Genomic DNA, 12552 nt, shown 5'->3' on the forward strand with positions numbered 1-12552 from the left:
ACACATAAGGTGCTATTCAAGGGTCATCTGTATTTGTCTTATATGCAAGCAGCACAGTATTGCATTATCTCTGAGATGGCTGCCATATTGGTACTAACTTCATTCAATACAGATCATAATAATTCTTTAGTAAAACTCAATTTCAAAGTGAACATTCATGCAGCAGGAATAGCAATAACAATATTTTCAAGATGGCCAACATTGTGGTCCTGTTGGATGTCAGATCAATACTTTTCATACAGGACCATCAACATGTCAAATGGAGTCTCGTAGTAAAGTTCACATGTTGATACAACTATATGTTCCAGAGGTAAGATATGTTCCAGAGGTAAGATATTACTTCATTCGAGACAATTTGCATACTCTTTAAGTGGAAATATCTTGTCAATATAACAGGAGTAGCAATTAAGAACTAAAATGTAGTAGCCATATTGAATGTCAAATAGGCTCACTTTTTATTTAAAACCAACTACAGGTTATAAGCAGTGTTTTTATGAAAATGCAGGGGTTATTGTTGGTGGTGGGGGTGTAACAAATTTCAGTTATGCAATAGTTATGTCTCCATTATTGCACTGCACTGTGCACTGTGACATTAATTGAAGGAGAACCAAAATAATGGGGAGTGAGACCACCAGAAGGAGGCTTTCATAACATCATCCAGGAAATAATGATTAACGAAACCCCAGAAGCAGTAATATCCAAAACCTCTTGGGATTTGATTCTTAGAAGATAAATATCTCTCTTAGTGAGATATTATTAAGCTCTTTCTATAGCAGGAATACCTCACACTGAGATGATGACTGCTGATATATCAGAGGTACCTTTCAGAGAGAATGGAATGGTTTTGACCACTTCTTTGCCTTTGAGTTTCAGCCCAATAAAATGAAAGGCCCTTACCAGACAAAGGATCCTATTTTGATCTACCACACAGATGAGACTGACCCAGGGGATTGCAATGGAATCAGGTTTGTTTTGCCAGAAACTTAGGTAGGCAAAGAAAAGGAACTGAATCACAGTTACTACTAAATCATAAACAACCCTCAACGACTGATAAGTCCAGAATTTCACTCCTCCTCTTCACTGGCACTAGGGAGAGAAGAAAGTGCATCTTAAGGGTAAATTTTTCAAAGGAAGTTTCACTCAAGATCGAAAGGAAAACCTCCACCTCCTCCAAAACCTATTCTAAGGGGTTGGACAAAGATAAGGACCCCAAATGAGGTGAAGTGACTGGTGCAACTAGGTCATTTTGAACCTGTCTTCTATCTGAAGGTGAAATGGGGCATTTTGTTCCTATCTCCATCCTGGTCAACAGGACTTTATGATTGTGAGTCTGTCATCCTGTCTCCACTCAAAGGAGAAAACATCTCTATTTTTTCTTTGATGACATGGATGGAAGGGATCGCATGGGTCTATAGCTATGAGAAAGTCATCTATGCAGTCATTTGAGGAAAGGCAGACATGGTCAACTCACCATTGGGTGGTGAGGTCCTCAAGCCCCTTAGGCATTGTACAGGAACGTAGAGAAGGGGTTGCCAACATAATCTCCATAGGGATTGAACAGTAATATGCGGTTGGGTATCATCCTAATCCACTTCCCTACACCAATGGTCAAAACCCAGTGCCTAGTTTAATGACCAGTGCCCAATCCCAGTGTTCAGTGACCAGCACTTGGTGACTGTTTCTTGCTGCATTTCCTGGTGACCATTGTTAGGTGACTGGTAAAAATTAACCAGGGAATGATTGGTCAGTTGGTGATGACCTAAAGGAGGAGTCCATTTGGAATTAAAGTTTGAATGAATGAGATCCTTTTGATCTGTAAACACGAAGGCAGGATTTGCTACTGGGACATAAGATCAACACCATTTTAATTTAGGATCAACTACAAATCATGAGAAGACCTTTGCCTAAAACCCCAAAGCCAAAGTGACTACCCATTCTGGAGTAGTGACAAAAATTTAAAAATTGGCTTGGCAGCCATATTTGATGTTGGAGAGGGGTGGGTAGGTGGGGCCATTTTCACTGTGGACCAAGCAGACCTAATGTGAATGTGCATGTCAAGTTTTAAGACAGTTTTCCCACTCAATATTGACAGATCTACTTATTATAAGTACTTCCTGATTACAATCAGATTGGATTGGCACTATTTTAAGACCAATTACATATGTAAGATATCTTATTATAGTGCAAACTCCATGTCAAGATGATCATCTGTTCAGAAGATGCAATGATAACCTGACATGAGAAGTCTTATTATAGTGCAATCTCCATGTCAAGAAGCAATGATAACCTGACATCATGAGAAGTCTTATTATAGTGCAATCTCCATGTCAAGAAGCAATGATAACCTGACATCATGAGAAGTCTTATTATAGTGCAATCTCCATGTCAAGAAGCAATGATAACCTGACATCATGAGAAGTCTTATTATAGTACAATCTCCATGTCAAGAAGCAATGATAACCTGACATCATGAGAAGTCTTTGGGTAAAAGCCTCATCCCTATCCATTAGTGAAAAGTTCTGATAACAAGATTTAAAAAATGGCTACCATGGTGGTCATATTAGATATTTTATTTAAGACCAATTAGATCCAAGAATAATTTTGTAGAGTTTCATAGCAACTCTCCCCATGGTTTGGGAGTGGTAGCAATAACATTTACAGACAGATTCCAGGCTATTGCATAAGCTCTTCTGGTTTAAGACCATCAAATCTAAAAGTAAAGCCAGGCATCCAAGTGACCCAAAGTCAAAGCCTAGCAGAATAACCAGTACTGAAGGCAATGAATTAAAGAATGTATGACTGCCATGATGCAAAACCAGTATTTGTATTCTGACATGAAAAAAGATATTTATGACAGTCACTTCCACAGTCTACTATTGGCACTAATTTCCACACTTTACCATTGGCACTAATTTCCACACTTTACCATTGGCACTCATTTCCACACTTTACCATTGGCACTCATTTCCATAGTTTGCTAGAAATTCTTGTAATAACTGAGTACTCTCATTGTGGCTGCAATTACCTATGGGAAGTTTTAATTTCACAACCTTCTGATTTTGTCACAGCAATTCCCCCAGTAGCTTCAGAGTAGTTATAACAAACTTGTGCTAATGGATGAATCTACAATAACAATACAATACATAAGCTCTTCTTGACCTTGGCCAGTAAAGCCAGGCAAACAAGGGAATTAACTCAGGTTCTAATAACTGATTACCAGTTTTGGTAACCATCAAAATAATAACACCAAAGCAAACAATATTGATGAGAATAATTTATCAAGGTTACACGTTTTAAGATCTGAATTAAATTCTATAATCCATGGTCTAGATATCAAAATCACTTACCATGTCTGGTGTTCTACATTCTTGCAAAGTGATCAGGGCAAAAGCTGTCAGAGAGAGGTTGCCTATATCTGTACCCTAAAAATGGGAAAAAGCCAGGAATAAAAATGATCTAATTGTTAAAACACACAAAATATCTTTAACAGCAAAGAATGGCAAATCATTATAATGAAGGTGACATATATTCAGATTAATTCAAAAAGAAATGTGAACACCACATCATAAAGATAATTTTGTTCTTCACACTTTACTCTTAGGTGTTTTCAGCTGAGTAGCATTTAACAAGGTTGCAACTCAGATGAACTGAATAAAGGCAAGTGTAGAGCAGGTAAGCAGATGGACAAGATGGTGTCAACATTTCTTTGTTAATATTGTCCATATGCTGAATTGATTTTTAACCAGATTTGATACCAAACCATCTCTTTTTAAGTTCACAGGCAAAATGGACCATTAGCATTATCACATATTTGACAGAGTTATGGCACTTTGTATGCAAAAATGCACCCAAATGATCTGCTATATGCTGTGGTGTTAACAAATTTATGAACTTATACCATTTTTATTTAATAATCATACATGCCAACCCCGAGAGAGGTACACACGTAATTTTTGCAAATACAAGTTAGCCTAAATAAATCCATTTAGAACTTAACCGCATTCTTGTGATGTCATCTTTGAACTTGTGGGTCAGCTTATACACAGGTCATGCACTTTTTAGTGTTTATTCTTATTCAGTTGGGGGTGGTGGCTTGTACACAAATGAGCTTATATGCAAGTATATACAGCAATCTACATTTATTAGACTTTCAATCTCAATTAGTTTCTTAATATAAATAGTAGAAAGAGTCACATTTTCATCTTTATAATAGCCTGAGAAATAGCAAACAATCAGCTTATTTGCTTACATATAAATTAAACCCTGCCTCTCCAGCATCCAACACGTATCTCGCAATGGAGATGAATCTACAGTAACAGTGTGAGTACAATGATTTGTCAACATTTTTTGATGATAGCCATAATACATACTAGGATCCACTACAAGTGCAAGAGCAGTTGCACTAACCAGATTCAACTGCTGGAAGTACAAAATTGCAAGAATTCACAGAGAAGTAAAATCTTTGTAAGCATTTGCATCTTTACATTATGACCACAAAAATGACCAAGTTTCATGCCAATCCATCAAAAACTGGTACCAGTTGCACTAAAACATTGTCATTCACTGCATCTAGCTGTCCAATTAAAAATGGGCAGTAACTCTTAAAAGACTCAGAGAAGCATCAAGATTGTAAACATGTGCACCTTTATATTATGAGCCCAACACTGATAAAGTGTCATGGCAATTCATAAAAAACTGGGGAGGGGGTCCAGTTGCACTGCATTAAGATACAAGACAAAAGGGGCAATAACTAACAAAAATTGCATGAGCAAAGTAATTTGTTGACGTGATCATCTTTAGGTGTGGACAATTCTATTTACCAGGTTTCATGACAGTTCATCAAAAACTTCTGGGACTCGCTGTGCTATTAAGCTACTGGACAAAAACATAGTTTAGACATTCCCAAAGAGTTATTTCTTAAAGACGTTCTAAAGACTTCTGAATATTTTCAAGGTATATTCTTTCTTATTTAAATGGAACTTTCCATTTCCTACTTTACTTACATGAAAAGGTACAAAAGCAAAAATCGTAAGCACACCATTACAGCAAAAGAATGTTATTCCATCTGGTAACTACCTATGTTGTGTGTCATTTGATCTGCTCAGTCTTATCCATTTTAATTTATTTATTCATGACTAAATTGCAGGGCATTCCCTAACTGTCAGTAGCCAGGTAATTTACCCATAAGTGAAGTTTCATCATTTCAAATTATTACCTTGAATTAGCACTTAAATAAGCCTCCCTGTAGAGTTAATCGACATGAATCAATACTTTAATCTGGAGTCATGGGATACAAAACGTATGGACACTTAATTTTACCTGCATTTGTCTTTGGTACACACGAAATTCCTCTTTAAAGGAGCCATCTGCATTCTGTTTGCTGCGTGCTAACCATTCCAATCCTGGCCAGATATCATCTTCCTGTTTTAAAACATCACTGAGTTTATCCACTTGACAGAACACCTTCAGTACAAAAGCTGTCAACCTGGAATGGTTAATTAATTCTGTGAATTATCAAGAATGTATATCTGTAATGGGGTTACTTGGGGTTGGGTTTAGGGATGGGATTGGGAAGATCAAGTTGTATGACTCTGATGAGGTCAGTTGATACTGGGTTTAGGAAGTCAGCAAGATCAAGTTTGTATGACTGTGATGGGGTCATTTGGTATTGGGTTTGGGAAGTCAGCAAGATCAAGGTTGTATGACTGTGATGGGGTCACTGAGGTTAGGGTTGGGAAATTAGTAATATCAAGGTTGTATGATTGTGATGGCTGGGCTCACTTCGGGCTGGGGTTGGAAAGTTGTCAAGAGAAAGATTGCATGATTGTGATGGGGGTCACTAGGGGTTGGGAAGTTGTCAAGATCAAGGTTATAAGATCATGATGGGGTCACTTGGAAATTTGGGTTGTGAATTTTGCAAGCTCCAGGTTGTAAAGATTGAGATAGGGCCACTTGAAGTTGGGGCTGGGGTTGGGATTGGAAAGTTGCCAAGATCAAGACTATGATTGTAATGGGGTTACCTGTTCAGGTTGGGGTTGGCAAGGTCATGGTTGCATTATCTCAATGAGGATTTTAACAAAGTTCATTGTTAAACATGTTTTCTATTCTTGTCTTTCTCTGTTTTTCTGAGTGTCTGTGGGTGTGTTTGTTTTGGATTTTTAACATAGCTTTAACAATTTTCCAGTCATATTGCAAAGATGTCTGCAGTGTGGCAGTTTGTTGTGATATCTAGCACTGGGGCATCATGCTGCAGACACGCATCATCATGTCCCACCCAGTCACATTATCCTGACACCAGGCTGACCAGTTCTAACACTAACCTCTTAATGCTGAGTGCCAAGCAAGGCAGCTGCTAGTACCATTTTTATAAGTCATTTGTATGACAAGGCAAGGGTTTGAACCCACAACCACTGCATCCAAGGTGGACACTAACCATCTAGGTCACTGGAGAGATCTCTGTTGTTCTAATATATATATATATACTATATGGAAACGTATAACTTAATGGAGATTAAAGTACAAATATAAAGATATGGGATGAACAAAGATCTGGTGAAAACTGAATAATTAAAGCAGTCTATGCTACACTGAAAGCTGATATGGCAAAGCAATGGTTTAAAAAAATAATGAATGGAATAAGAAGTATGAAAATATTGTGCATTCCTTTACATTTTGTACAATCATGACTTGTAAGGGCTGAACATTTATTTTCTAACATTTATATTGTATAAGTCACAAAGGAAAGCAATTATACAAAACATTCATTTACAGTGACAATTATTGCCATTAACCCTTTGCGAATACACTGTTGTAAACTAAGATAAAGGAAACCCTATTGAAATGTTACCTCTTAACTCCTAACATAATCCTTCAATCTGTTTTGCCTGAAAGTTGCTGTATTTGTTTCTTCTTAATCAATAAAGCAAGAATTGAAGAAAAATATGTTTTTAATTTTAATTTCTGTACAATATAAAAGACGTCAACTTATTTGTCATTGTTGCACTCTCTATTTTCCCTGACATCTCCTCAGAGTAAAGGTGACACTGATGTTGCTGAAATTTATGTCTAACTCCTTCTCAAACTGAGATTTAATTACATGAAATACACCTGGAATTAAATTTTAAATGGGTATCACTCGCTGAGGTCATATTGCTACTTCCTGAACAGGCACACTTTTTTAATTGCTTAATCAATATTTTTTGTGAAACAAACCTGGAAAAAATACCTTTTCAGTTTTTGTACTGTAAATTGAGACAACAAAATGAGTATTTTCACTTGAAATTACTGCTCCATCAATACACGTCTACAGTCACAGATGTTCTTTTCTATACTGATGTCACAAGAAACATGTTGGAGTTCAAGTTAAGGACAGTAACAGAGTCTCTAATGTTGGAATATCTAACTTACATTAATTTATGCTGGAATTTGGTTTTAAAAAATAGCACCACAGAGACATTTTTTTAATTAAATTTACACATATATGTACATTGTATTGCATTCAGAAACAATGTTTTTCTTCTTACAGTCAATGTTGTTGACCTTTGACTTTTTGAATCCAAAATTGATCTGCTTCTCCCTTACCCCAGTTTCATGCTTTTCATAAAGTCTGGTCCACATCTTGTTCACATCTGGAAACCACTTTTCTTCAATCAGCCACAGTCATTTTGACCCTTAATGCCAAACAGGGTTCTACAAGTTTTACAGAAATTAGCTCAGCTGTTCAAGAGATGATGTTGAAAATATTTCCCCACCCCAAAACACAAAGAAAAAGCTTATCCTAACAAACTGACTTGACTCTTCTGAAAACGTGGCAGAAAACAGATTTTCTATATTGTTACAATTGGAACAACACTAATGCTAGGCTCCCTCCCTGAAAAAATTTTGATAAAGACAAAATGGCATTTAACAATTTAAGAACAGCTGGTTTGCTCTTTTCCAGAATTCCTATTGAACAAAAAAAAATGTGTCAAGAGGAAACATATGCCCTTTAGAGTATGGTATTAATAATGGATTCTAGGTTTGAAGCTGCCAAGTCAACCAGCCAATATAAATCAGTATGTGTGTGTAATTTGGATTTTTAATGTAGCTTTAAAAAACTTTCAGTCATACTGCTATGATGTCTGCAGTGTGGCAGTTTATAGTGATGTCTAACATTGGGGAATCATATCGCAGACATGTAGCATCATGTCCCACCCAACATATTGTCCTGACACCAGGCCGACCAGTCCCAGCAATAACCTCTTAATGTTGAGCGCCAAGCAAGGTAGCTGCTAGTACTATTTTTATCAGTCTTTGGTATGACTTGGCCTGGGGTTCGAACCCATGGCCTCCCGCATCTGAGGCATATGTTCAAACCACTAGGCCACAAGAGCAGTCACATAAGTCAGTAAAAGCTCAACAGAAAACAATGAAAGTGAAACTTAACCTTCATCTTCTTTATGATAAGACTCGTGCAAAATTTAGTGTATATCCATTAAATGCTTCAAGTTACTGTATAAAAATTAAATTCTGTGTAGACATCACATATAGACATAAGTAATACTATATATGCCTCCAAACAATATGGCAGTAATACCAAATATAACTCCAAGAATATAGCAGGGGCACAAAACCTTCCTGCTGCCCACTTACCATGTACTGGCAGGTGTATTAAACCAAACAGAGTATGATCCATCTGCCTGCTTATACTTCTTTTCCTGTTGAATTCCTGTAATTGAATAGAAGAAAATGAGGAGTGGAAAAATGTTCTTGTCCTTTGAGTTACATTACACTAGCCAAAAAGGTGTTGAATGGAAAAAAGTTCTTGTCCTTCAAGTTAAATTACACTAAACTAAATGGTGTTGAATGGTAATAAAGTTCATGTCCTCTGAGTTACATTACATTAGAGTCTAGACAAAGGAATGTGGAATAGTAAAAAAATTCTTCCTTTGAGTACATTACAATAGATCAATGGGTGGTGTGCAATGGTAAAAGAAAATGTTCTTGGACTTACATTACACTAGAGTAAATGGTGGTGCAGAATGGTAAAAAAAGGTTGTGCTCTTTGAGGTACACTAAATGGTGGGGAATGGTAGTAAAGTTCTTGTTCTTTGAGTTACATTACACTAGATTAAAGGGTGGTGTGGAATGGTAGAAAAAGACATAGTTCTATGACTTACATTATGCTAGTCTAAGGGACGGTGTGGAATATTAAACAAGTTCTTGTCCTTTGAGTTACATTATGCTAGACTAAGTAATGGTATGGAATGTTAAACAAGTTCTTGTCCTTTAAGTTACATTATGATAGACTAAGGGATGGTGTGGAATGTTAAACAAGTTCTTGTCCTTTGAGTTACATTACACTAGACTTAGGGATGGTGTGGAACGTTAAACAAGTTCTTGTCCTTTGAGTTACATTATGTTAGACTAAGGGATGGTGTGGAATGTTAAACAAGTTCTTGTCCTTTGAGTTACATTACACTAGACTTAGGGATGGTGTGGAACGTTAAACAAGTTCTTGTCCTTTGAGTTACATTATGTTAGACTAAGGGATGGTGTGGAATGTTAAACAAGTTTTTGTCCTTTGAGTTACATTATGTTAGACTAAGGAGTGGTGTGGAATGGTAACAAAAAAATTCCTGTCCTGAGTTACATTACACTTAACTAATGGGTGTGGAATTGTAAAAAAGTTCCCATCACTGAGTCATATTACAATAGATGAAGGGGTGGCGTGGAATTGTAAAGTTCTTGCCCTCTGAGTTACATTACACAAGACTAAGGGGTAGCGTGGAATGGTAAAAAAAGTTCTTGTCCTTTTGATACATTACAATCAACTTAGGGGTGATGTGGAATAAAGATGCCAAATAGTACCCAGATTCTCAGGTACCCACTCATTCATGATAACCCAGGTAATAAAATTGGCAATCTGGTACCCTTTAGAAAAAGAACCAAAACTCCACCCCCAATAAACCATGTTTCCAAGTTCAAATGAAGGCACAGAATAAAGATTACACGAGGCTCATGTCGTGTGCATATTTATTCGCCATCATAGGGGCTCGTATAATTGCTTACAATTAACTTGTTATACATGTATAGTATAATAATACAATGGAGGACACTTCTCTCCTTTCTTATGAGACTTATGATATAATCAATGCTGATATTTCATGCTAAATTTCACATAGCATCATAAATTTGGTACTGACTCTTAGTTCAGGTATTTGACTTTGTATGCCTTTCCAAAGTTTGGCTTACTATCATACATTTAAGGAATTCCAGACCATTTTCATATGCTACCACTCAACACTGCCATGATTGCGCTTCCTTAATGTGCAAGTGCAACTCTCTGACTGGAATACTGCCCTATCATTGGCCAAAGGAAAATTTCCAGATTTTCTGTTTATAGTATTACATGAAACAGTTCCAAGAAAACAGATGGGTTTCTTTAATGTGAAACCACTTATCACAGATTCATTCCATCTGATACCCACATTAGTAGCGGACCAGTCTAAATTGAAAATAAATGGCGCCAGATAAAGATAATTAACGAGCTTTATCATTGTGACTGTTGGATGTTATATGACTAAAAAATGTTAGAAAATAGGGATTTTGTTATGCTGCATCCAGAAAATGGCATATCAATAGCACTTGAACAATTCTGAAACAAGAATTCAAAAGTACAGTGTGACCCTGCTATAGCATGCTCCGTTATAACGCAAATTCAGATATAACGCGGTCGTGGTGTGGCTCCCAAAATTTCATCTACATGTATTTTTCTTGTACACAAAAAAATTCTTTCTTAAAAGTACGAAAAAGACCATAAAAACTGTATTATCGCTTTGGGGAAGAGATCGCGTATGAATAAGACAAGACGATCTTGGGTGGCTCCTGAAATTTTATATGTATTTTTTTCGTACACAAAAAGTAGTTATTTCTTCTTAAAAGTACGAAAAATAATGCAAAAAAAAATTATTCTAGTATCGCGTAGGTCTTCAGCAATGTTGCAAATTTGGATTGTTTGCAAAACACACCATGTGGCGATTTTTTTTTTATTGGCGACGTTGTTGGCTGTTTAAACTTGTACATACAACCATTGGTTTAGAGTCCAGAAATTCAGAGGCCCCATTTAAGGAAGCCGCAAACTTGATATAAAATGCACTGACATGTATCTATTATTACGTAACAAATTCTTTGTCCATATTAACAAGCCATTTAAACAGTGCATTATTCGCTTATCATGACATCTAGCATGAGTACTGTAAGTTGTGGAATATCCGCTTTTTTTGTTGTTGACATTACTGGTAATGGAGATCAACCGGATGAGGTATTATCTTGTAATCTATCTTTTATCGGATTTTCGGCTGATCGCTAGTAATTAATATATTTACAAAGACTGACATTTGTATGTGGATGGTAAGTAAAATTCCTCTTCTTTTCACTCAGAATTAAATCCTTCAGAACACTCACATTTTCTGTAATAATCCCTGTCATCAAACCAGAACACCTGCATCTCTATCGTCCATTGAACCTTTGTTAATTTTCAGACGCATGCGTGAAAAGCAGCATCATGCTGCTATCACAAATGTCAAAAAAGTTTTAAAAAAATACATCTTACTTATTGGTTTATTCAGTAGGCATGGAGGGACAGTAACTAGAATAGTCCAAACGATGGCCAATTCCTTTTTAAAAATGTACCCAGATAAAATAATTTGCTGGAATTTCAAAGGAAACAGATTACCTTTGAAGCACCGATTGTTATGAAAACGTACTCAGCAAATGGAAAAAAAATCGGTCTCAATCATACAATACAATTATTTGATGTTGACGCTGCAATAAGAAATGGGCATTTGTTTGGTTTTCCAAGGCTGTTCTTTACTGGTGACTTCAATAATGCATGCACCCCTCATCAAACAAAGCTGACAATACTCTTTCAATTACACAAAGAACTTTTCATCAAAGGAAGTCAGTACCAGACTTAAATGAAATTAATGGAATCTGATGGATTTTTGCATTTTCCAATGTGACTGGGACACATTAACTGTGCCGTGAAAGTTTTCTTTTTGTAGGGAAAAAGTTTATGCTTACGAATGCTCCCAATGGCGGCATAAAACGCAAACTAACTTTTACCGACTTGGGACGTACTGAAAGTAAATGTGCTTTGTCATTCGTTACGTGATTGTGCTACATTTTTCCACTGAATTCAGATCAATATGACCTGTGACAAAATTATTGAATATTTTAAAGCTGTGTGTGTGTATATTTTCGATGGAATCACTTGTATTGTGGATTCATTGTATATGATGAGGTTCGCGGGTGAGTACATGGTGTTGATACTATTCATGCTATACATAAGACATGTACATATAAGCAGTATTCACGTATATGAACCAATTCGTGGTTCTCTAAATAAAGTAAACTATTATATATGTCTTCTCTATTTTCACTACAGGTGTATTTCTCATTTAATATGCATTGATTTAAGATGGTAACTGTGCCGATGAAGCACATATTTTACCACCCGCATTTATTACCTACACTTCTCCCCGCACATTTTTGGTACATGCATAATTTTCT

General features: G+C 36.4%; 1 protein-coding gene across 1 annotated transcript in view; it reads right to left on the bottom strand.

Annotated features, from left to right (window-relative positions):
- LOC149801209 (complement C3-like) overlaps nt 1–12552 on the bottom strand; it is a 272151-nt gene that overhangs the window by 140694 nt on the left and 118905 nt on the right. Inside the window, exons 16-18 of the mRNA XM_089956779.1 lie at nt 8632–8707; nt 5320–5485; nt 3348–3422 (exon numbers count right to left, since the gene is read on the bottom strand). Coding sequence (XP_089812905.1) covers nt 3348–3422; nt 5320–5485; nt 8632–8707 — 317 coding nt within the window. The remainder of the gene's footprint in view (nt 1–3347; nt 3423–5319; nt 5486–8631; nt 8708–12552) is intronic.

The sequence above is a fragment of the Sinohyriopsis cumingii genome, chromosome 4 (assembly GCF_028554795.1).
Source record: "Sinohyriopsis cumingii isolate HCF-2022 chromosome 4, ASM2855479v2, whole genome shotgun sequence".
In the NCBI taxonomy this organism is placed as follows: Eukaryota; Metazoa; Mollusca; class Bivalvia; order Unionida; family Unionidae; genus Sinohyriopsis; species Sinohyriopsis cumingii.